Source organism: Hemitrygon akajei, chromosome 13 (genome assembly GCF_048418815.1).
Source record: "Hemitrygon akajei chromosome 13, sHemAka1.3, whole genome shotgun sequence".
NCBI lineage: Eukaryota > Metazoa > Chordata > Chondrichthyes > Myliobatiformes > Dasyatidae > Hemitrygon > Hemitrygon akajei.
Window position 1 is genome coordinate 32,572,690 of NC_133136.1, and position 26,641 is coordinate 32,599,330.

Genomic DNA, 26,641 nt, shown 5'->3' on the forward strand with positions numbered 1-26,641 from the left:
CAGTCAAAAGTGGTGTACGATGTGCTGAGACAGCAAGGACCAAGGTGTTTATCAATAAGAGAGCCAGAGGAAAAGCCAGAGCTGCATCACCCAGAGCACCTTCCTCCTTCACTTGCAGCTGCTGTGAAAGAGACTCACTTTAGAGTGTGTGCTGCAGCCACTCTAGAAAGTTTAAATAGCCCCAAAGTTACAACCCCAAGAACCATCAGAAAAAGTGTCACACCATCTTCTTTCGAGACGTATGAATGCCAACGATGATGACTTTAAACTTCGATTAGTTGATGTGTTTGGTTCAGCTGGGAGTGTAAAAGTTTGAAGTTGGAACTCAACACAGTATCAAAATATTTCATAAGTAATTGTATTTTCTCATTGTGCACTTCAAACTCATACATTTACAAATTTTACAAGAGATGGGTCGTGTTGAGGACCAGAAACTGCAAGTTTGTAGTGAAGTTACTAGCCTTTTTAACCAGTCATACAAGTTTTTTTTACCTTAATTATATGAAGGTGTTAAGTTCTACTTTAGATATTCTGTTTCAACATTTATTCATCTTTTATTACAGTAAAAGTAATAAGAAACTATAATTGTACAGCAAATGAGAAAGTCAGTTCTTTGACCAGTGGCATGATGAACTGTATTCACCACATGGCAAGTTTCTTATTCAAGCTGGTTACTGGAGAATAAGATGGATGGGATTTAGAATAACTAAAATGAGAACAGTGCAAGAGAAAAATACAGAAAAGTTTACAATTTTACAAAGAACTACTTCCAAGTATACTGTGCTTATAAAAAGTATTCACCCTCTTGGAAGTTTTCATGTTTTATTGTTTTGCAACATTGAATCACAGTGGATTTAATTTGGCTTTTTTGACAGTGATCAACAGGAAAAAGTCTCTTTCATGTCAAAGTGAAAACAGATCTCTACAAAGTGATCTAAATTAATTCCAGACATAAAACATAAAATAATTGTTTGCATCAAGTATTCACCCCTTTAATATGACACACCAAAATCATTACTGGTGCAGCTAATTGGTTTTAAAAGTCACATAATTAGTTAAATGGAGATCTGGTTTTGGAGACCTGTGTGCATTCATGGAGTTTCAATTGATTATAGTAAAATTACTCCTGTATCGGGAAGGTCCAACTGCTGCTGAGTCAGTATCCTAGCAAAAACTACACCATGAAGACAAAAGAACACACCAAACCACTCCGTGGGAAAAATTATTGAAAATCACAATTCAGGAGATGGATACAAGAAGATTTCCAATTCACTGAATATCCCTTGGAGTGCAGTTCAGTCAGTCAGTCAAGAAATGGAAAGAAAATGGCACAGCTGTAAATCTCCCTAGAACTTGCTGTCCTCAAAAACTGAGTGACCGTGCAAGAAGGTGACTAATGAGGGAGGCCACCAAGAGACCTATGACAACTCTGGAGGAGCTACAAGCTTCTGTGGCTAAGAGAGGAGAGACTGTGCATACAATAAATGTTGCCTAGGTGCTTCACCAGTTGCAGCCTTTTGGAGAGTGGCAAAAAAAAGCCACTGTTGGAACAAAAACTCACATGAAATCTTGGCTAGAGTTTGCCAGAAGGCATGTGGGAGGCTCTGAAGTCAGCTGGAAGAGGGTTCTATGGTATGATGAAGCTAAAATTGAACTTTATGGCCATCAGACTAAATGCCATGTTTGGTGTAATCATAAAGCCAAAGCTACACAGGAAGGGCTTAAAAACAACAGTTAATGTCCTAGAGTGGTTAAGTTAGAATCCAGACCTCAATCCAATTGAGAATTTGTGGCTGGACATGAAAAGGGCTGTTCACTCATGGTCCCAGTGCAATCTGACAGAGCTTGAACAGTTTTCTAAAGAAGAATGGAGAAAAATGCATTATCCAGAAGTGCAAAACTGATAGAGATCTATCCACACAGGCTTAAGACTGTAATTGTTGCCAGAAGTGCATCTACTAAATGCTGACTTAAAGGGAATGAATACTTATGCAATCACTTTGTGTTTTATTTTTGTAATTAATTTAGGTATCTTTGTAGAGATCTGTTTTTTGCTTTGACACAAAAGAGTATTTTTCTGTTGATCAAAGACAGAAAAACCAAATTAAATCCACAGTGATTCAATGTTGTACAACAATGAAACATGAAAATTTTCAAGTTGGTGAATACTCTTTATAGGCTCTGTATATATCTTACATGCTTGTGTTTTCACAGACAAACTGGTAAACATTTTCCTGGCATTGCCATTCAGAAGGCAAACATCTTCTTGTACTTGTAAGTGATGTAATTGCAACAATTTGTAAGAGTGAGAGTGTAATTAAAACATAAGATAAGACATTTATAATAAATATATCTAGATCATTTGAGGATTTTAAGTGCATCATAATATTTGTATTTGTCTCTGCAGAAAAGTCATGTTTATAAGAAGACCCTTCAAGCCTTAATCTACCCCATCTCTTGCACTACCCCACACAACTTTGAGGTCTGGACTGCCACAACACCTACTTATTGCTATGAATGTGAGGGACTTTTATGGGGTATTGCTCGTCAGGGAATGCGGTGCACAGAGTGCGGGGTAAAGTGTCATGAAAAGTGCCAAGATTTACTAAATGCCGACTGTTTACAACGTAAGTATGTTTCAGATGGGTTTACTTATTTTATGAAATTTCAATTCAATGCAACTCACATAACATTTTAACTGAGTCTCACTTGTAAACCAGCAAGATCCAGAATCAAAGATCAACTTATGGATTTTCTTTTGATATTGCACATCTTTTTGCTGAAATCCTCTTTGGTTATGATCATGGTGCATTATTCCATCTTGACCTTTCTGTAGACATTGATGCAGTTGACCATAGAATGTTCCTCTTTTGTCGTCTAGCTTTGTGCTCCAATGCATTAGAACCATAGAACATTACAGCACAGAAACAGGCCCTTCAGCCCTTCTTGGCTGTGCCGAACCATTTTTCTGCCTAGTCCCACTGACCTGCACCTGGGCCATATCCCTCCATACCCCTCTCATCCACGTACCTGTCCAAGTTTTTCTTAAATGTCAAAAGTGAGCCTGCATTTACCACTTCATCTGGCGGCTCATTCCACACTCCCACCACTCTCTGTGTGAAGAACCCCCCCCCCACTAATGTTCCCTTTAAACTTTTCCCCCTTCACCCTTAACCCATATCCTCTGGGTTTTTTTCTCCCCTAGCCTTAGTGGAAAAAGCCTGCTTGCATTCACTCTATCTATACCCATCATAATTTTATATACCTCTGTCAAATCTCCCCTCATTCTTCTACGCTCCAGGGAATAAAGTCCTAACCTATTCAACCTTTCTCTGTAACTCAGCTTCTCAAGTCCCGGCAACATCCTTGTAAACCTTCTCTGCACTCTTTCAACCTTATTAATATCCTTCCTGTAATTAGGTGACCAAAACTGCACACAATACTCCAAATTCGGCCTCACATTATGGCACATTTGACTTGTTCCTTTGTGCTGATTAGAGTATGCATGTACTGAATTAGTATATACAGTCTTATAAGCTATATGGTAATTCACATCATTGTTCATTTAATAATGGTTTTATTTAAACCTTTCTGTATTAATTCAAACAGCATTCTGCAATATTTCTTCCACACAGGTGCAGCAGAAAAAAGCTCCAAACATGGTGCAGAAGACAGAACACAAAATATCATTATGGCAATGAAGGACAGGATGAAGATCCGAGAACGGAACAAGCCGGAAATCTTTGAGTTGATCCGAGATGTCTTTGGAGTAACAAAAGTTGCACATGCCCAGCAGATGAAGACCATCAAACAAAGTGTACTTGATGGAACATCCAAGTGGTCAGCAAAGATTACCATAACCGGTACAGTGACAAAGTATCAACGTCTTCAAATTGTTGGAATGGGATTTGTAAATTTCAAGTATGTTGTCCATGATACAGTTTTTATGTGATATTGTATACGGGCAAGACATCCTAGAAGATTCTGGAGATTTAAGTTTAAATCTCTAGTAGTGTGAATCCTGACAGCAACATACCACTTGATAAATTGATATTTTCTCATAGCGGCACTTACTTAGAAGAGCTAATAATTGATGAGTTTCATACTTTGCTGAGATTTCAGATTTAGATAATTTATTTTTGAGGAGCTGCCATTAACCCCAAATCTCCTGTATCCTTAGGGAAAAATCTAACTGGCTGAAAATCGTGAAGTTTACTCCTTCATACAACTACTTTTTCCTGCAGGCTTTCCACCTCCAACTGCACTTTGTTCATACTATCTAAGAGTCATGTGGACAACAGGCACTTGTTTACAATTTCTACAGCCTTGGGGTCATCTCTTTTTGTTGTGTCAGTCCTCTGCAACTTATTACTGTGGACTTCATGTATTCCAAAGGACTTTGGAGACTTTAGGTCTTTCAACTTTTTGAGCACCTTTTCCCTTGTAATAGTAACTGCCCTCACTTCTCTTCCCTCACACCCTTCAACACCTGGCACACTGCTACTGTCTTCCACAGTGAAGACTGCAAAATACTGATTTAGTTCATCTGCCATTTCCGTGTCTCCTGTTATTATTTCTCTGGCCTAATTTTCTAGTGGTCCTATATACACTCTCAACTCTTTTTTTTTGTTATTTGAAAAAGCTTTTTCTACCCACCTGGATATTGTTTGCTACTTTGCTTTCATATTTCATCTTTTCCTTCCTATTGATTCTTTTAGTTGTATTCTGTAGGTTTTAAAAAAACCTCATTCCTCTCTCTTCTCGCTATTTTCTACTTTGTTGTATGCCCTCTCTTTTGTTTTTATATCAGCTTTGACTCCCCTTGTCGGCCATAGTTGTACTATTTTGCCCTTTGAGTAGTTCTTTGTTTTTGGAATACATCTAATCTGCACCTTCCTCATTTTTCTCAGAAACTCAAGCCACTCTTGCTCTATTGCCATCCCCGTCATCATTTCCTTTCAATTTACTTTGGTTAACTTATCTCTCACACCACTGTAAGTTCCTTTACTCCTCTGAAATACTGCTACATCAAACCAGAGGCATCCGCACAGGGCTTTTAGGCGAGTGGTCTCGGGTTTCAATCCAGCTGGCTGCTTTCACTTCCCATCTGCGCTTGGCTGAGCATTGTGCTAGCAGCTCAGCCTTGTAACAAGCAGGCAAGTGCTAAAGAAATGGCAAGGTTGCCGGCCGATGTGCCACAAGGCGTGGAAAGGAACAACAGCAATTTACCTGGCTTGTTTGCAAGGCCATCCATCCATCTTTTATCAAACCAGCAAGATCGTGTATGGTTCAATGCAGTTAAAGGCCTGTCTGTATGTAATATCGGCTGGTCTGATGTCATCGGTAGGTATGGAGGCATGGGGTGAAGTGTTGCTTGATCTTGATGTAAAAATGTGAAATCTGTATGTTTGTTAGGAAGGTTAAACATGATGGCCCCTCATCACAGAGTAAGATTGTTAAATTCACTATCCAAGTAGTTGTACGTGCCTTCAATTATATCACCTAATATGCCTTTTCATTGCCAGCTTCATTAATGGTTAACAATAATCATACTATTCTATCATGCAGAGATATTGATAAATATTAGGGTGGGGATTGCCATATCAGATAGCAGAGAAGACCTACAGCATGATTATTGTTAACTGATTGTATACACAGAAAGGTGCTGGCAACAAGCTGGGCGGGGTCTCACCCACCCTGCTCATAGACTGTTTGTCCCTGTCCCATCAGGAAACACCACTAGACTCATAAGCAGTTATTGTCCCCAAGTAATAAGGCTGATTAACAACTCCACCCCTCTACATCCCCAACCACTACTACTTTATCATTGTGCCTATATAAAAGTGCCTATAAAAAGTCTTCAACTCCCCTTTGAAGTGTTCATGTTTTATTGTTTTACAACATTAATTCATAGTGGATTTAATTTGACTTTTTTTGACACTGATCAAAAGAAAACAAAACTGGTGTCAAAGTAAAAACGGATCTCTACGAAGTGATTTAAATAAATTACAAATCTAAAATGCAAAATAATTGATTGCAGAATTATTCACACCAAATTTGCTGCAGCCAAATCATCACTGGTGCAGCCAATTGATTTGAAAAGTCACATAATTAGATAAATGGAGATCTGTTTTTGGAGACCTGTGTGCAGCCAAGGTGTTTCAATTGATTGTAGTAAAAATACACCTGTATCTGGAAGGTCCAACTGCTGGTGAGTCAGTATCCTAACAAAAACTACACCATGAAGACAAAAGAACACTCCAAGCAACTCTGCGTTACTGAAAATCACAAGTCAGGAGATGGAGGCAAGAAAATTTCCAAGCCACTGAATATCCCTTGGAGTACAGTTAAGTCAATCATTAAGAAATGGAAAGAATATGGCACAGCCATAAATCTGCCTAGATCAGGCCGTCCTCAAAAACTGAGTGGCCGTGCAAGAAAGAGACTAGTGAGGGAGGCCACCAAGAGACCAATGACAACTCTAGTGGAGTTACCAGCTTCACTGGCTGAAATGGGAGAGACTGCTCATACAACGGTTGCCTGGGTGCTTCACCAGTCGCAGCTTTATGGGAGAGTGGCAGAGAGAAAGCCACTGTTGAAAAGAACTCAAATGAAATTTCAGCTGGAGTTTGCCAGAAGGCATGTGGGAGACTGTGACGTCAGCTGGTTGATGGTGCTATAGTCTGACGAAACCAAAATTTAGCTTTATGGCCATCAGACTAAACACCATGTTTAGTGCAAGCCAAACACTGCACATCATCAAAAACGCACCATCCCTATCATGAAGCGTGGTGGTAGCTGCATCGTGCTGTGGGGATGCTTCACTGCACCAGGCCCTGGAAGGATTGTGAAGGTAGAGGGTAAAGTGAATGCAGCAAAATACAGGGAATTCCTGGAGGAAAACCATATACAGTCTGCAAGAGAACTGTGACATGGAAGAAAATGTGTTTTCCAGCAGGACGATGACCCCAAACATAAAGCCAAATCTACACAGTAATGGCTTAAAAACAAAAAAGTTAATGTTTTGGAGTGACCAAGTCAGAGTCCAGACCTCAATCCAATTGAGAATGTGTGACTGTACTTGAAAAGTGCTGTTCCTTCACAATCCCCATGCAATCAGAGCTTGAGCAGTTTTGTAAAGAAGAATGGGGGGAAAACTGCAGTGTCCAGATGTGCACACATGTATCCACACAGACTCAAGTTTGTGATTGCTGCCAAAGGTGCACGTACTGAATACTGACTTGAAGAGGGTGAATACTTAAGCAATCAATCATTTTGTGTTTTATATTTGTAATTAATTTAGATCACTTTGTAGCGATCTGTTTTCACTTTGACATGAGTCTTTTTCTGTTGATTCAGTGTCAAAAAAGCCAAATTAAATCCACTGTGGTTCAATGTTGTAAAACTTTCTTGGGGGTGAATTCTTTTTACAGTCACTGTATGTAATCAAATTATCTTATGTATTTATATTATTGTGTTCTTTATCTTAATTGTATTTTTTCTGTTCTGCCCATCGAGTCTGCTCCATAGCCTTTGAGACCCTTACTAATGAAGAACCTTTCACCACTGCTTTAAGCATACCCATTGACCTAGACTACACATCTGTCTGTGATAAAGAATTACACAAATGCATCACCTTTCTGGCTAAAGTAATTCCTCTTCATTTCTGTTCTAAAGCAACATCATTTCATTCTGAGGAGGTGTCCTTTGGTCCTAGACTCTCCTACTATAGGAAACCTTTCTACATCCATTCCATCTAGGCCTTGCAATATTCAATAGATCTTAATGAGATTCCCTCTTCATTCGTCTAAACTCCCAGTGAGTGCAGGCCCAGAGCCATCAACCACTCTAAGTTAATCCTTTCATTCTTTTGAACCTTTAGTGTACCCTCTCCAGTGCAAGCACATCCTTTCTTAAATAAGGGGCCCAAAACTGTTCACCATATTCCAAGTGCAGTCAGCCCTGTGCCTCAACATTACATCCTTGCTTGTATACTCAAGTCCTTTGGAAATGAATGCTAATATTGCTTTTGACATCCTTGCTACCAACTGAACCTGCAAAAAGACCTTTAGGGAATTCTGCACAGGACTCTCAAGTCTCTTTGCAACTCTGACTTCTGAACTTGATCCCCATTTACAAAATAATCTACACTTTATTCCATCTCCCAAAGTGCACAACCATACACTTCCCTACACTGTATTCCATCTGCCACTTCTTTGACTATTCTACTAAGCTGTTCTTCTGCAGACTCAGTGCTTCCTTGACACTTCCTGTCCATCCACATAACTTAGTATCATTCGCAAATTTGGCTACAAAGCCATCAATTCTGTGAAATTACGTGAGAAGAACTGTCTCACCACTAACCTCTGCAGGACACCACTAGTCACCAACAGCCAACCAGAAAAGGCCCTGTTTATTTCCACCCGTGTCATCCTGACAATCTTCTATCCAGTATCTTTCTCACTCTTTAGTATCTTTCCTGTAATACCATGGGCTCTTGTTTTGTAGCCTCAGGAGAGAAAGACTCCCAGAGAAGGATGGATAGGGGCATGGAGATCTGAGGGGAAATAAGACTATAAGACATAGAAGTAGAATTAGACCATTTGGCCCATTGCGTCTACTCTGTCATTCAATCATGGCTGATCCATTTTCCCCTTCCGCAGCCCCACTCCCGGACCTCTCCCCATAACCTTTGATGCCATGTCCAATCAAGAACCTATCAAGCTCCGCCTTAAATGCACCCAACAACCTGGCCTCCACAGCTGTGTGTGGCAATAAATTCCATAAATTTACCACCCTTTGGCTAAAGAAATTTCTCCGCGTCTCTGTTTTGAAAGGATGCCCCTCTATTCTGAGGCTGTGCCCTCTTGTCCTAGACTCTCCCATCATGGGAAACATCTACTCTGTCTAGGCCTTTCAACATTCAAAAGGTTTCAATGAGATCCTCCCTCATCCTTCTAAATTCCAGCAACTACGGACCCAGAGCTAACGTTTCTGGAATCATCCTTATTCGTTTCTGGAATCGTTTCTGGAATCATCGTTTCTGGAATCGTTTCTGGAATCATCCTTATGAACCTCCTCTGAACCCTCTCCAATGCTAACACATCTTTTCTAAGCTGAGGAGCCCAGAACTGTTCACAATACTCAAGGTGAGGCCTCACCAGTGCCTTATAAACCCTCAGCATCTTATCCCTGTTCTTGTATTCTAGCCCTCTTGAAGTGAATGCAAACATTGCATTTGTATGTGCGGTATGTGCAGTATCGGTTGGGAGACTGTAGGTCTGACACAGTGGTCAGCAGCACAGGGGCGCCGCAGGGAACCGTACTCTCTCCGGTCCTGTTCACCCTGTACACATCAGACTTCCAATATAACTCGGAGTCCTGCCATGTGCAGAAGTTCGCTGATGACACGGCCATAGTGGGGTGTGTCAGGAATGGACAGGAGGAGGAGTATAGGAAACTGATACAGGACTTTGTGATATGGTGCAACTCAAACTACCTGCGTCTCAATATCACCAAGACCAAGGAGATGGTGGTGGACTTTAGGAGATCTAGGCCTCATATGGAGCCAGTGATCATTAATGGAGAATGTGTGGAGCAGGTTAAGACCTACAAGTATCTGGGAGTACAGTTAGACGAGAAGCTTGACTGGACTGCCAACACAGATGCCTTGTGCAGGAAGGCACAGAGTCGACTGTACTTCCTAAGAAGGTTGGCGTCATTCATTGTCTGTAGTGAGATGCTGAAGATGTTCTATAGGTCAGTTGTGGAGAGCGCCCTCTTCTTTGTGGTGGCGTGTTGGGGAGGAAGCATTAAGAAGAGGGACGCCTCACGTCTTAATAAGCTGGTAAGGAAGGCGGGCTCTGTCGTGGGCAAAGTACTGGAGAGTTTAACATCGGTAGCTGAGCGAAGGGCGCTGAGTAGGCTACGGTCAATTATGGATAACTCTGAACATCCTCTACATAGCACCATCCAGAGACAGAGAAGCAGTTTCAGCGACAGGTTACTATCGATGCAATGCTCCTCAGACAGGATGAAGAGGTCAATACTCCCCAATGCCATTAGGCTTTACAATTCTACCGCCAGGACTTAAGAACTTTTTAAAAGCTATTATTAATGCTTTTTGAGATAGTGATTTAGATGTATATCATATTTTTTTTTACTGAGTTAAGTATTGTATATAATTAGTTTTGCTACAACAAGTGTATGGGACATTGGAAAAAAAGTTGAATTTCCCCATGGGGATGAATAAAGTATCTATCTATCTATCATTTGCCTCCCTCACCGACTCTACCTGCACATTGACCTTTAGGTTGCTCTGCACAAGGACTCCGAAGTCAGTTTGCTTCTTGGGTTTTTGGATTTTCTGCCCATTTGGAAAATAGTGTGCGCATTTATTTCTTCTACCAAAGTGCTTGACCATGCATTTTCCAAAATTGTATTTCATTTCCCACTTTCTTGCTCCATTCTTGGCCTAATCTGTCTATAAGCCCTTCTGTGGCTTACCTGTTTCCACAATACTACCTGCCCCTCCACCAATTTTAATATCATCTGCAAACTTGGTAACAAAGCCATCTATTCCATTATCTCAATCATTGATATACAGCATAAAAAGAAGCGATCCCAACTCTGACACCTGCAGAACACCACTGGCAGCCAACCAGAAGAGGATTCTTTTTTACCCAATGAAGGGAATAGTGTCAGAGTGGGTAGAGTAGCAAGAAGGAATAGATGGAAACAAGTAAATGAAGACCAGCATGGAAAAGGAGAGAGACACACAAAACAGCGTGGACAGAGTGAAAGACGGATGCAAAGCAGCAGTAAAGGAAGAGGGAGAGACTTACACATAGAGCAAAAATGAAAACAGATGATGAAAATACATTTCAGCAACAGAAAGGAGAGAAGCAAATGCAGAACAGCAGTGAGAAGCCGATGTCCACAGTGTTCAGGGAAGCAGGGCGAGAGAGAGACCTGCAGAGCAGCTTCAGGAACAGCTTTATCCCCTTTGCCATCAGAATTCTGAATGAACAATGAATCTGTGACCACTACCTCACTATTTTTTCCACTTCTTTTGCACTGCTAAATTAATTTATTTTTTATATCTACTTACTGTAATTTATAGATTTTTAAAATTGTGTATTGAAATGTAAAATGACATATTTCACGACATATGCCAGTGCGATTCTGAGAAAGGAGAGAGAAATGTGGAACGACTGCAAAAATGTGGTGCAGAGATAAGAGAGCTGCGATGTAATGTTGCATCTCTGTAAAACCCTGGTTGGACCTTAGTTAAACTTGGAATTTTGTGCTCATTTCTAGTCGCCTCATTGAGGAAGGATGTAAAAGCTTTAGACAGGGTGCAGAGGAGATTTACCTGGATTATAGATCATGTTTTATGAGGATAGGTGGAATGAGCTTTGGCATCTCATTGGAGCGAAGGAGGATGAGAATCGACTTGATAGCAGTGCACAAAATGATAGGATAGATAGCCAGAGATTTTCCCCAGGGCAGAAATGACTAAAACCACAGTGATTAATTTTAAAGTGATTGCAGGAAGGTTTAGGGGGAATGTCAGAGGTGAGATTTTTACACAGAGTGGTGGGTGTGTGGAGCGCCCTGCCAGGGTGATGGCAGAGGCAGATACATTAGGGGCAGTTAAGAAACTCTGAAATAGGCACATGGTTGATAGAAAAGCAGAGGGCTGTGTAGGAGATAAGGGTTAGATTTTATTTATCTATTAATTAATTTATTTAAAGATACAGCGCAGAATAGGCCATTTCAGTCCATTGAGCTGCACCGCCCAGCACCCTACGTATTTAACATTAGCAATCACAGGACAGTTTACAATGACCTGTTCATCTACTAACCTTACCTTAGAGTAGTTTAGAGAACTCTTGGGATGAAATATAAGGGATTAAATGGTGTTTTGGTATTGAAGAAACAATGTAGAGGCAGTTCTAACACCTAGGCTTCTCACTGAGAGTCTTTGTCCTTGAAATATTGAGAAGTTTGTGTGGTGCTGTGTGAAAACTAAACAATTTGATTTTGTTAACTCAGTGGTAATCAATGTTCTTTATATATGCAGAGTTAGATTAGGTGGACAATACATACTTGCGAGTTTAAGCAGTTACTGTACTTCAGATTTACTGCAGGTCTTTAAAAGTGAGCTGGTCTGGTTCTTGCATGTGCCCGATAACAGGACATTGAATATATAGACAAAATGTTTCATGAGGTTTAGTCATGGTCTTCTCTACTCATTTTTAATGCATTGAAGGGTTAAATAAAAATATACCTTATTTTCCACACATCTTCTGAATTAGGATTGTTGTTTATGGTTTTTCTTGTATTACACCCTCAATATTATGTAGTCATATTTGGTTAGATGGTGATGTGCTACGTGATTATAAAACTTAGTTTCATTATTACTGGTTGATTTAGCGAGCCTTCTGTATTTATTTTCATGATCAGAATTAAAGATGGGTCGTATTTTGATGCTTGTAGAATTTTGTTGATAATACTGACGGCTTAATTTCCTTCCGTAATTATTTTCTAATAGGACATATAAAGATGTCCTGAGAATCTGCTAAAAAGCTGGATAAATACAAGTTCCTTTTGATTTTGAATGTAATTATTGAAATGCATTATGAAATTATAGTTCTCAGTGTATTCTTCAAACCAGCAGAAGAGTGTTCCCAATGATTTACTGAAAAGAAAGCATCAAATATTGCAACTTCAATATTAGTTTTTCATTTTTCAGAATGTGATTTCCAGGATTAGGATATATTAAGTCAGTTTATAGTAAGCAGTCTGTACAGTGAATTCCAGTTAATTGAGCCATCATAGCAGACACTTATTTAGAGTAACTTTAAAGAACAAAAAATAATTAAGAAAATAGCTGGGGTTTCCTATGTTTATTTGGGACACACTGTGCTGCTTAATTGGGACAGGACGCTACTGCCGCACAGTTTCTAACTAGTATCAGTCATGTGCACTTGTGTGGCCATTAGACTCTCCACTATACTTAGAGCGAACAGTTTTTAAACAGCGTCTGTTGCCTGTGTTTGTCCTCAAAAAGCAGTGATTTTTGTCACTGATAGTTGGCAAGAAGCAAGTGTTTTGCTCACCATGGGTTCAAACATTCAGGCTTGGAGATGCCAGAAATGGCTGTGAGAAAAGATGAAACAATTTCATCACTTCAACAAGTTAGGGACTACGAAGAATTTGAAGGTATTGAGAATCATCTTGAATATTACAATGAAAATGAAGATTTGGAGGATGTGGTTGTCGAAAGCATTGTATGAGGGCAGTCCATTCTCTGTACGAGGGAACACGAGGAAATCTGCAGATGCTGGAAATTCAAATTCCCCGTGACCACACATTTTAATTCCAAGTCCCATTCCCATTCTGAGATGTCTATCCATGGCCTCCTCTACTGTCAAGATGAAACCACACTCAGGTTGGAGGAACAACACCTTATATACCGGCTGGGTAACCTTCAACCTGATGGCATGAACATTGACTTCTCTAACTTCCATTAATGCCCCTCCTCCCCTTCTTACCACATCCCTGATATATTTAGTTTTTTCCCCATCACCTTTTCTCTCTTTCTCTCTCTGCCCATCGCTCTTTGCCTGTTCTCCATCTCCCTCTGGTGTTCCTCTCCCCCTTTCTTCCTCCCTAGGCCTCCCGTCCCATGATCCTTTCCCTTCTCTAGCTCTGTATCCCTTTTGCCAATCACCTTTCCAGCTCTCAGCTTCACCCCACCCCCTCCGGTCTTCTCCTATCATTTCGCATTTTCCCCTCCCCCTCCTACTTTCAAATCTCTTACTATCTTTTCTTTCAGTTAGTCCTGACGAAGGGTCTCAGCCCGAAATGTCGACAGTGCTTCTCCCTATAGATGCTGCCTGACAGCATTTTGTGTGTGTTGCTCTGTACTAGGGTCTGTGCTGATTTTGTTTGTGCACAGTCAATTAAAAAAACATGGCAGCTACACTGGATGAATTCTTCTGATAACTATTAGGAACTAATACACAGTTTTATAGTACTGTAAAAGTATTGACAGTGTTCTAATTTGTTCTATAATTCATTTAAGTACATACTGTACATTGTTATTCAGTTAAATGGTTGTTTTTTTTAATACCTTTTGAAAAATGTCCATGAATTTTAAGCTATTTGTGGCAGCCGCTTAATTGGACCAAAAATGTACTGGTTCTGATGTGTCCTAATTAACAGTAATGCACTGTATGGAAATGGAGAATATTGAGAACTGCTGTAACCTTGATAGGCCTGAATTCTGGGCTTTGATTTCTTAACTCAAAGAACATTAGGAATTTAAAATCCATTTCTAGATCTGTTTGGACTGTACTAAAGCCTTGTTTTCATATCTTCTTAGTGTTGTGTGCTCAGGGACTTCAAGCAAAGGATAAAACTGGCTCCAGTGACCCTTATGTCACTGTTCAGGTTGGCAAAACCAAGAAGAGAACAAAGACTATCTATGGAAACCTGAATCCTGTGTGGGAAGAGAAATTTTATTTGTAAGTTTTCTTTTGAGATAGGGGAAAAATGTTAAAATTGCTGTTGTTCTGTACAAAATATCACTTTAAAAAGATTATGCTTTGGGATATTTAAACAATGGGTGATGCATTTGACATCATGCAAAATCAAAATGCTGCAGATAGTGAAAATCTGAAATAAAGACAGACTATTCTGGAAATGCTCAATTCATCAGTGGATGGCAAGAAAAATTTTTAGACTGATTATTTTAAATGGGAAATGATCAATATCAGCAGTCAAATATTTGGGGGAAGTGCTGTTGGAGAGTGAGAGCTGAAAGTATTTTGGATTATTTGGTCTTTTATGGAAAAGCACTGTCCTGTACAAGGGTTAGGGGCCAATAACCTTGCAGGAAGTTTTGTTCATATAGCAGAGGGGTTTAAACTAAGGAAGCCCTGGACTGACAGCGTAGCCGGTGTGGAGGCTGACTCATATATGGAAAATAGAGCTATCCAATAGGAAAATTTGGCAGACACAGGAAGGGAAGCATGAGAAAGCCAGGAATTTTAACTGCTGTAAGGAGCCTGATAAAGAAGATGGATGGGTTGAGAGTGCGCATCAGTAAAAGGCCTGAACAGATTAGATATGGCAAAGTTATTTCCCATGGAAGGGAATTCTAGGACAAGAGGCCATGGCTTCAGGATTGAAGGACATCCATTTGGAACTGAGATGTGGAAAATTTACTTTAGTCAGAGGGTGGTAAATCTGTGGAATTTGTTGCCACGAGCGGCTGTGGAAGCCAAATCATTTGGTGTATTTAAGGCAGAAATAGACAGGTTCATAATTAGTCAGGGCATCAAAGGGTATGGGGTGAAGGCAGGGGAGTGGGGATGACTGGAAGAATTGGATCAACTCATGAGTGAATGGCGGAGCAGACTCAATGGGCCGAATTGTTTACTTCTACTCCTATATCTTATGGTCTTAGAGTACATGAGAGTATGGTATTGCTGCAATCACGGAAATGTGGTTCAGACCATAAGACATGGGAGAAGAAATCGGCCATTTGGACCATTGAGTCTGCTTATTTACTATACCTTTCATCTCCATTCTCCTGCCTGCTCTTTGTAACCTTTGACACCCTCACTAATCAAGACCGATCAATCTCTGCTTTTAACATACACATTGACTTGGCCTCCACAATCATCTGTGGCATTGAATTCCACAGACTCAGCACCCTCTGGCTAAAAAAAATTCCTTCTCATTTCTGTTCTAAAGGGATGTCCTATTCTGAGGCTGAGGAGATATATTTTTTCCATGTGCACTTTACATGGGCCTTGCAATATTCAATAGGTTTCACTGACACCCCCCCCCCCCCCCCACCACATTTTTCTAAACTCCAGCAAGTACAGGATCAGGGCAATCAAATGTTTCTCAAACGTTAACCTTTTTATTCCTGCGATAGTTCTTGTGAACTTCCTATGGACCCTTGCCCTCTTGAGGAGGGAAGGGCAACTTGGTGCACTAGGGTATTAACATTCATACACGATGGAGAGGTGCAAAAGTGGAGTAGGTGTTGCATTGCTGCTTGGAAACAGCACAACAACAGTGCTCAGAGATTATGGAGTTGGACAGTGCCCAGTCAGTGAATGGGATTGATTAGAAATGGTGAATAAAATTAGAGCAAGGGGAGTAGCCATTGTGTGAGTGGGCCAGATTCAGAGTAGCTTTGGCTCATCAGACTTGGGCAAGTTAAGTATCTGATAAGTTTCACCTTCTTTATTCTTCATTCCTTGTCTGTTAGGGCATAGTTAGTGCAGTGAGAATGGCTCCAGGGGCTGTGTTTTGTTCTGTATGTGAGTTGTGGGAATTTTGGGAGACCTCCAGCCTCCCAGATAACTGCACTGAGCTGCAGCTCCTCAGAAACGTGTTCAGGAACTGGAGCTGCAGCTTGATGCCCGTAGGTTCATATGCGAGAAAGTGAAGGTGACAGGAGCTTCAGAGAGATGGCCACTCCTAGGCTGCAGGAGGCAGGTAGCTGGGTTACTGTCAGGAGAAGAAAGGGAAATGGCAGCTAGTACAGAATATCCCCGTGGCCATTCCCCTTAATCAGTGTACCACTTTGGATACTGTTGAGGAGAACAACCTACCGGGGAGAGCCACAGCGACTGGGCCTCTGGCACTGTGGCTCAGAAGAGAACAGAGGTGAAGAGGTCTGCAGTAATGATAGGAGATTCCATAGTCAAAGGAATGAAGATGAGATTCTGTGGATGTGATAAAGATACCTGGATGGTATCTTGCCTCCCAGATGCCAGGATTAAGGATGTCTTAGAAGTGTCTATGGCATTCTAAAGGGAGAAGGTGAGCAGCTAGAATCTTGGTACATATTAGCACCAGTGACATAGGGAGGAAAAGTGAGAAGGTCCTGAAGAGAGATTTTAGGGAGCTAGATAGAAAGCTGAAAAGCAGGACCTCCAGAGAAATAATCTCCGGATTGTTGCCTGTGCCATGTGCCAATGAGGGGAAGAATAGGAACATTTGGCGGATGAACACATGGCTGAGAAACTGGTGCAAATACAGGGGGTCAGATGTATGGATCATTTGGATTTCTTCTGGGCAAGGTACAACTTGAACAAAAGGGATGAGTAACAGCTGAACTCAAGGGGGGCAATATCTTGAGCAGGTTTTCTAGAGCTGTTCAGGAGGGTTTATACTAATTTGACAAGGGGATGAGATCTGGAGTGAGAGTGCTGAGGATGAGGTAGTTGGTTTACATGCTTAAACAGACTGCTAGCAAGGAGAGACTGATGACAGGGCAAAATTGCAGTCAACAGGATGAGCTGCATGATAAAAAGCAGGCAAAATCAAAAAGGTTGAATACAGGACTATATTTGAATGCAAGCAGTATATGGAATAAGGTAGATGAACTTGTAGCACGGTTAGAGATTGCCATGTATGATGTTGTGGTCATCACTGAATTGTGGCTGAGAGAAGATTATAGCTGAGATCTTAATGTCCAACGATACACATTGTATCAAAAGGACAGGTAGGTAGGCAGAGGGAGTGGTGTGGCTCAGTTGGTAAAAAAGAGATTATATTATTAGAAAGAGATGACATAGGATCGGAAGGTGTAGAGTAGTTGTCAGTAGAGCTGAGGAACTGCAAGGGTAAAAGGACTCTGATAGGAGTCTCCAGTGCCTTTAAAAAGTATTCAGCTGCACCCACCCCCCCCCCCCCGGAAGTTTTCATGTTTTATTGTTTTACACCATTGAATCACAGTGGATTTAATTTGGCGTTTTTGACACTGATCAACAAAAAAAGACTCTTTTGTGTCAAAGTGAAAACAGATTTCTAAAAAGTGACTGAAATTAATTACAAATATAAAATACAACATAATTGAATGCATAATTACTCAGCTTCTTCAAATCAGTATTTAGTAGTCATGGAGAATTTCAATATGCAGATTGGTGCTGGATTCTAAGAGGGGGAATTTCTAGAATGCCTACGAGATGGCTTTTTAAAGCACTCAGGGTTGAGCCCACTAGGGGATCAACTATTCTGGATTGGATGTTGTGCAATGAATTGGAATTGATTAGAGAGTTGAATGTAAGGGAACCCTTGGATGCAGTGATCATAATATGATAGAATTCACCCTGCAATTTGAGAAGGAGAAACTGAAGTCAGACATATCAGTAATACAGTGGAGTAAAGGAAATTACAGAGGCAGGAGAGAGCCAGAAAGGCTGACAGTAGAACAGCAATGGTTTGAATTACTGGGAATAATTTGGAAGGCACAGAATATAAGTATCCTAATGAAGAAGTATTCTAAAGGCAGGATAACAATAATCTTGGCTTACAAGAGAAGTCAAAGCCAACATAAAAGCCAAAGAGAGGGCATATAATAGACAAAAATTATTGGGAAATTAGAGGATTGTGAATCTTTTAAAAACCAACAGATGGCAACTAAAAAGTCATAAAGAAGGAAAAGATGGAATATGAAGGTAAGCTGTAATATTAAAAAGGAAAGCTGAAGTTTCTTCATATATATGTTGAAATTTTATAAAGTGCTGGTGAGGCCTCACTTGGAATATTGTGAGGAGTTTGGGCCCTTATGTTAGCAAGGATGTGCTTGATGCACCATCAATAACTCACTCTGAGACGTAAAAGCGAGGTATCGGCTTTTATTGACTGGAAGAAGGAACAAGCAGTGAGTGACCACCATACTACATCCTGGAGACTGAGAGGCCGGGCTCAGACCTCCATCACCTTTATACAGGGGTCTGTGGGAGGAGCCACAGGAGCAGTCATCGGGGGCGTGTCCAGACAGGTATATGTAGTTCACCACAGTGCTGAAACTGTTAGAAAGCATGCGCTGAAAAAATCAGGGGTGACCTCACTGAAACCTATCAAATGATGAAAGGCCTTGATAGAGTGGATGTGGAGAGGATGTTTCCAATGATGGGAGAGTCTTAGACCAGAGAACACAGTTTCAGAATCGAGGGATATCCTTTTAGAATGGAGGTGAGGAGGAATTTTACTGCAAAGTGGTGAATCTGTGGAACTCTTTGGCACAGGCAGCTGTGGAGACCAAATCTTTATGTATATTTAAGGCAAAGGTTGGTAGATTCTTGATTGGTCAGGGCATGAAGGGATATGAGGAGAAGGCAGGAGATTGGGGCTAAGAGGAACATTGAGTCAACCAGAGCAGTCTCAATGGGCCACATGGCCTAATTTTGCTTCTACATCTTATGGTCTGAGATATAAAATTTAAAGGAGAAGCAAGAGTAGATATTGGACCCCTGGAAAATGATACTGGAGAGGTAGTAATGGGGATCAAGGAATGGCAGACAAATTGAATGTGTATTTTGTGGAATTGTGGCCCAGCTTGCAGACAATATGAGATAGAGAGAGGTGCAGGTAGTTTTGAGGAAGCAGAGAAGCTACAGAAGGACTCAGACAGATTAGGAGAATGCACAAGGAAGAGGCAGATAGAATACAGTGTTGGGAAGTGTATGGTCATATACCTGTTAGAAGAAATAAAAGTGTAGACTATTTTCTAAATAGAGAGAAAATTAAAAAATCTGAGGTGCAAAGAAACTTAGGAGTCTTCGCGCAGTATTCCCTAAAGATTAATTGGCAGGTCAAGTCATCGATGAAGAAGGCAAATGCAGTGATAGCATTCTTTTTGAGAGGACTAGAATATAAAAGCAAGAATGTAACGCTGCGGCTTTGTAAACACTGGTGAGGCCTGACTTGGAGTATTATGAGCAATTTTGGGCTATGTATCTAAGAAAGGATATGCTGATATTGGAGAGGGTTCAAAGGAATTCACAAAAATGATTCTGGGATTGAAAGGCTTGCCATATGAGGAGCATTTGATAGCTTTGTGTCTCTACTCAGTGGAATTCAGAGAATGAGTGGTGACCTAATTCAAACTTATCGCATGTTGAAAGGCCTTAATAGAGTGGATGTGGAGAGGATGTTTCCTATGGTGGGCGAGTCTAGAACAGAGGACGCAGCCTCAGAATAGAGGGATGTCCTTTTAGAACGGAGGAATTTCTTTAGCCTGAAAGTGGTAAATCTGTGGAGTTCATTACCACAGGTGGCTGTGGAGGCCAAATCATTGGGTATATTTAAGGAAGAGGTTGATAGATTCTTGGTTAGTCAGGGCATGAAGGGATTCAGGGAAAGGCAGGACATAGGGGCTGAGAGGGAAAATGGATCAGCCATGATGAATTGGCAAAGCAGGCTCGATGGGCCAAATGGCCTAATTCTGTTCCTATATCTTGTGGTGTTATACGCTTATATCCTAGGCCCAGGCTAGTAAAACTTCTCCGGAAAAGAAATTGCTTGACCTTAAAGTGTACTGTAATAAAACTTTTGAAAGTTTGGATATTCTTCATTGTCCAATTTAGATTTTCCTTACGTTGTTTTATCCTAGAAATTTGTTCCCAATTCTATTTTCTAAATTCTAAAATTTCATCCCAATTTTAATTTGTGTCAGCTTCCATCTAGCCTGTTGCTAAATAGGAGAGTTTGACGTAATAAAGCCTGTTGATGTTTTGATCATTTTGCATTTAAAAATAGCTGTTACATTGTATGGTAACATGTTGGCAGTCATTGCTACATCCTTATTTGATATTCTAATGATGTTCATTCTTTCTGGGAAAGAAACACCACAAAGAGAGAATATGCCAAGTATTCATATATAGTTGCATTTACCTTTGAACCTAACATTGTATTTGTTTATTGTTTAAGACAATGTTGTAAAGCTCTTGGATCTCCTGAGTCTTATTAGAACATTCATGCCTTGGGGAGAAATATAATTCCAACTACTTTGTGTGAGGTTGTTTACAGGTTAGAACAAATATTAAGTCTACTAGTGTAGGTGTACCTCTGTATTCGTGCTGATCCCCCGATACATCCGTAATCCATATTGGGAATCACCAAGGAATGGAGCACATTCAAGAACATTCCTTTTTCATTAATAACTAGACTATTGAACTACTGAGGAACTTTTTTTTTGATGCTTTGTTTTGGTGACTGTTACAAGTGCAAATCTGCTTTCCTTCTTCACATAGTGAATGCCACAACTCCTCTGATCGTATCAAAGTAAGAGTGTGGGATGAAGATGATGATATTAAATCACGTGTTAAACAGAGGCTAAAACGAGAATCTGATGATTTCTTGGGACAAACTATCATTGAGGTTCGGACACTAAGTGGAGAAATGGATGTCTGGTATAATCTGGGTGAGTGAAAGGATGTTCTGGGCAATTTGATATATTTTTACATGCAGAATTTCAAATGACGTATTTTTAAATATTCTGTGTAGGCATGGAAACTTCAACGTTAGATTTCATTGGTATGATGATATCAAACATATCAAACTGTGAAGAGGATGTGGAACTAGTAGGGGGTGAAGCACTAGTAAGCATCACTTAAAATACTGTGAGAATGTGAAAAATGGACAGTGAAACTGTGTCACCAAATACAATAAGATGCTGTTTCTTAATCTCAGCGTTCCTAATGGGGTCAACCTAAACTCTATAAGATATAAAACCCATGTCGTACATCTGGACATCTGTTCTTACCCCACCTTCCTCTAGACAGAACAGACAGAATTCCCATATTTTCCCGTTTTCACCCTACTAGTCACCAGATCCAGCACATCATGTCATTTCCACCAGCTGCAATGAGATTCTGTCACAATCCACATCTTGCCCTCCCTGCCCTTCTCCATATTCCACAGGAACCATTTCTTCTTCACTTCCTGCTCTGCTCATCCCTCCCCACCCACCCCTACCTGACCTCTGGCACTTTCCCCCGAAACTCAGAAGGTGCAGCACTTCCTCCCTCACTGCAATGCAGAGACCTAAACAGCCCTTCCAGGTGAGGAAGATTCAGGTCCATATCCCACAATGTTCTCAACCACATTCTTTATTCCTGATGTAGTTTCCTCTTTCTCAGTGAGTCTAGGTACCAATTCACAGAGCACCTGTTCTTTCTCTCTATTGGCCTTCCTGATATGTCACTTCAATTCCTCTTCCTACTCCTACACTGATCAGTCCCACCTTAACTTCTTCTACTACCAGGATGAGACCCAACGCAAGCTAGGGGAGCAGCTGGGTAGTCAACATCCCAATTGTGCGAACATTGAATTTTCCAGTGTCAAAGCACCATGAAACACAGGAGTAGAATTAGGCAATTCAGCCCATCAGGTCTGCTTCAGTATTCAATCATAAATGATTTTTTTTCCCTCTCAACCCATTCTCCTGCCTTCTCCTAATAACCTTTGATGTCCTAACTGATCAAGAACCTATTAACCTCTCGTGATTTAGAGGCATTGGATGAGATCCTTGGCCTGACACATCTAGAAAACAAGACACTAGGGTCAAAGTGCTGTTTCTGGATCTCAGTTCAGAATTCAGCACTATTGTCCCACAGTCCTTGGTGAACAAACTCCTACTCCTCAGTCATCTAAATACGCCACTGTGTATTTCCTAACCGATAGACCTTACTTAGGTAGTGTGGTTGTACCACCTCTCTTCCCTCCCCATCAACCCCAGCACAGATGCCCCCCAGAACCGTGTGCTGAGCACATTGTTGTACACTCTGGTCACACATGACTACATGGCCAATCACCTGAGTAATCGTATTGTCAAGTGGTGGGGCTCATCACTGACAACAATGAGACAGCCTACAGAGAGGAGGTGGAAGAACTCGACGCTTGGTACCAGGCAAATAACCTATTACTCGATGTCAACAAGGTAGGGGGGGGGGATGGTTATCAACTTCAGGAGTACTTACACCCCTTTTTACATCAGCGGCACAGCAGTGGAAACTACGAGCAGTTTCAAACTCTGGGGAGCGTACATCTCGTGGTCCCAGAACACATTCCACACAATCTGGACAGCTCACCAATACCTCTACTTTCTGAGAAGGCTGAAAAGAGCTGGACTTCGCACATCCATACTCACGTCAGTCTGCAGATAAGCAGTAGGGAGCATCCTGACAAGCTGGATCACTGCATGGCACAGAAACCGCACTGCGATGGACTGGATGCCGCTACACCAGAGTGGTCAAAACTTACCAATGCATCATCGGCACCAGCCTACCTGCCATCAACAGACATATATACAGAAAGGTGCTGGAAAAGGACTAGGAACACGGTAAAGATACCCACCCTCCCTGCTTGTGGACAGTTTGTTCTACTCCCATAAGAAAGGAGGCAATGTAGCATCATGTTAGGACCACCAGACTCAGTTACTTTCCCTAAGCAGTAAGGCTGATCAACACCTCCACCCATTGACCCACCCCCTCCATACCCTCCAAACCACTGCTGTCATTTCCTGTCCCACTTAATGTACAAACCATTGTGCTTCGCGTCACTTCATAGACGTTCAGTCATTCTGTGTATATAAGCTATCTTATGTTTTTCTATTTATTGCGGGTTTTTTGTGCTCCTGGGTCCTGGGTAATAGTTATTTACTTATGTACTGGAAATGCCATTAAACGATCTTGAATAGTTTTGTCATGATTACCCATTCAAAAGCATCTAACACTGGTAAGAAAGAATTATGAAAAGTAGAGAGAGGAAGCATATGAACAGTATGCACACTTGTCTTATGAATTTAATAATATGGTAACTCATTCATAGTTTCTGTTCTTGATGTGTGTCTGGAGTCACACAAAGGGCATATTATGTAAAAGTGGCAGAATTTCTCCCATTAATAAACCAGACAGATTTTATGACAAAGACGAGGAAAATCTGCAGATGTTCGAGATCCAAAGCAACGCACATAAAATGCTGGAGGAACTCAGCAGGCCACGCAGCGTCTATGGAAAAGAGTAAACAGTTGATGTTTCAGGCCAAGACCCTTCATCAGGGCAGTCCAGTTTTTGTGTGTGTTGCTTAGATTTTATGACAGGCCTGTTGGTTCATGGTCTCCATTACTGATACTTGTTTTTTATATCTCAGAGTAAGTATTTAACTGGATTTAAATGCTGGTCTGGCAGGATTTGAATCTGTGGATTATCTCTGGATTACCATTGTTAAATCCCGACTGCACTAAATGTCAGCCTGCAGCATGCGGAGGCAGCTTGATGTGCCAGTGGAAGTTGCTAGTATGGCACAACACTGAGAAAGCCTGCTGGTGCAGATGGATTTTCTATTCCATGTGGGGGCAGAGAATACTCCTGACATATGTTGCAAAATGACATGAGGAATTTGTCAGTGCCAGATATGCAGTTCTGAGAACCTGGGTGGAGTGATGCATAATCAAGGTGTTTTCTCTTTGCCATAATCTGACCATTATGTCACTGGTCTCAAAAGCTGCATATATCCTTCAGATACCAACAGCTATTGTGCATCTGTTCTCCCATTCCTTCACATAAAGTACTTCTGGAGGCCTCACACTAATATCTCACAGCTCTTCATATTCAGGGCTATGCTGAAATCATTAAATACTTAATCCTCCTCATCACACCTTCCTCGTTCCCTCATCACCTAATCTCTTATTATTAAGGCATGCATACTTTATCCCACATTCTTTCATAATTGTTTTGCCCTTGTCCTATTATTCTTTCCAATTGACTAGAACTGCACCTTAGCCAGATGGTGGAAAAAGAGCAAGCATGAAGTCATTACTTGGCTTGACACTTTCAAAAATCAGCTTAGAATATTCTCTTCCATTAAGATCTCCAGCTGGCTCTCTTAATTTTGTGCTGTTCTTGACTATTTCCCAGGTTAGAATGAGTTTTAGCATGCTTACTGACAACCACCGCAGCCACACTGAATGTGCAGATCAACTTTTAATGCATTCAAACTTACAAAGCATTTGCTAGAAGCAGAATATGGTTGCTGGCTAAATCTGGCTTTGTTGATTAATATAAATAGACTTGGTCGTGTAGTGCGCAATGAAATGGACTTGAGAAGAACACAGAGTGGTGAAATAGTTCGGCACGTGGAGGCAAACATGGCTTGCATTTATTTTTTGCTCTGGTCCTCCGTGCCATGAAGCCAAATAAGGAGTTATTGGTGAGGACCGGTACATTTTAAAAAGCATCTTAAGGAGAAGAAGAGTTGCATTGGTTTAAAGCAGTAAATCCAGAGTTCAGGGAGCTGATTACTCAAAGCATGGCTCCTGATGATGGTAGGACTAAATTTGACATGCTAAAGAATGCAGGATTGTTGAAGTGTAGTTAACTCTAAAGATTATAGGGTTCAATAAGGTCAAAGGGATAGAGGGGGAACTACTATGAAGAATTTTATCTCGGGTGAAAGTTTTAAAGTAAAGGTTCTGCTTTAAGGTCTGTGATAAATGAATAAGCGGTAGGACTGTTTTGTATGAAGTAGAACATAGTAAGCAGAGCTTTGAAGGGTAGTTACACACACAAAATGCTAGAGCAACTCAGCAGCATCTATGGAAATGAACAGTTGACTTTTCAGGTGAGACCCTTCCTCAGGAGGGTAGTTGATGGGAAGCCACGGTTGTATGTTGAATTGGTCAAGATGAGAGAAAACAAAGGAGCAGATAAGGGATCAGCTGAGGCGGAGGTATAATCATGCAATGTTAAGATGTTGATAATGATGCAAGGACATGTTGGCAGCTGATCTCAAGATTGGATACAATATCAAGGTTGTAGAAGAGGATGGAATTGGTAGACAGAGAACAAATTTTGTCCTTGGGACTGAAAATAGTGACAGGTAAAGTCAAACCTGTAGTTTCAATGATCAACGTAATTAATAATAGCTTCTAACTCAAAATTGATCTAATTAGCTGCAACAATGTTCCATGTGGAGATTGATACTATGACTGCATAGATTTAACATGCTTAATTTACAATTGGTATTTCAAGTTGAAGTTCGAAGTTAAGTTTATTATTCAACCATACATGAATACAGCCAATCAAAGCAGCATCATATATAGTAGCTACTCATCAAATTTGCTGTTCAAATCTTTTCGATAATGTACATTGGGATATGTTTCTGCGTTAAATATTGTATAAATGCAAGTAGTGTTTGTTTTGAACTAGGTGTAGTCAATCATGGCTGAAATTATTTTAAAAAATCCATAATCTAGAAATGAATCCAAAAACTAAATATCTGCAGAACATTAGTACTTTGTCAGTCTGATGGTACTATCGTCAAATGCTGTTGACAAGTTATTGGCATTGTTACTTCACACCTGGGTAAAATTATTCTGACTGCAAATTGTTACAGAGGTTTCTTGAGGATTTATATGATACAAAATTCCTGGTTTCCTTGTGCCAGAGCTCTGTGATATATTTGAAGAATTCTCCAAATAGGTGAGGTTACTATTTGGAGAGCAAACTGAGTCAGTATAACATTTTTTAATGAATCACTACAGAGGCTGGTTGGAACTGACACATGGGGATGCAATTTCCTGAAGATTGTCCTAGATAGTTTCCTCTTGAGAGTAAATAATTGAATGCACACCCAGAATGCAGCTTTCCCAGTTTTAATAATCAGTTTTGGGAATAGGAAATGTTATATAATTGTATTATATTTTGTGTGTTATACATTCTGTATCATTCTGTTGCCACATAGGGATGTGGTCCTTTAGGAACAAAATAATTAATTGCTATTACTCAGGGTCTTCAATCGGTTTTTAGTTTCCCACCAAGCT

General features: G+C 40.6%; 1 protein-coding gene across 5 annotated transcripts in view; it reads left to right on the top strand.

The window, feature by feature from the left end:
- LOC140737748 (protein unc-13 homolog B-like) overlaps positions 1–26,641 on the top strand; it is a 464,929-nt gene that overhangs the window by 337,030 nt on the left and 101,258 nt on the right. For all 5 annotated transcript variants that reach the window (XM_073064362.1, XM_073064363.1, XM_073064365.1 and 2 more), the window contains 4 exons: positions 2,408–2,627; positions 3,636–3,863; positions 14,393–14,534; positions 21,072–21,241. In XM_073064362.1, coding sequence (XP_072920463.1) covers positions 2,408–2,627; positions 3,636–3,863; positions 14,393–14,534; positions 21,072–21,241 — 760 coding nt within the window. The remainder of the gene's footprint in view (positions 1–2,407; positions 2,628–3,635; positions 3,864–14,392; positions 14,535–21,071; positions 21,242–26,641) is intronic.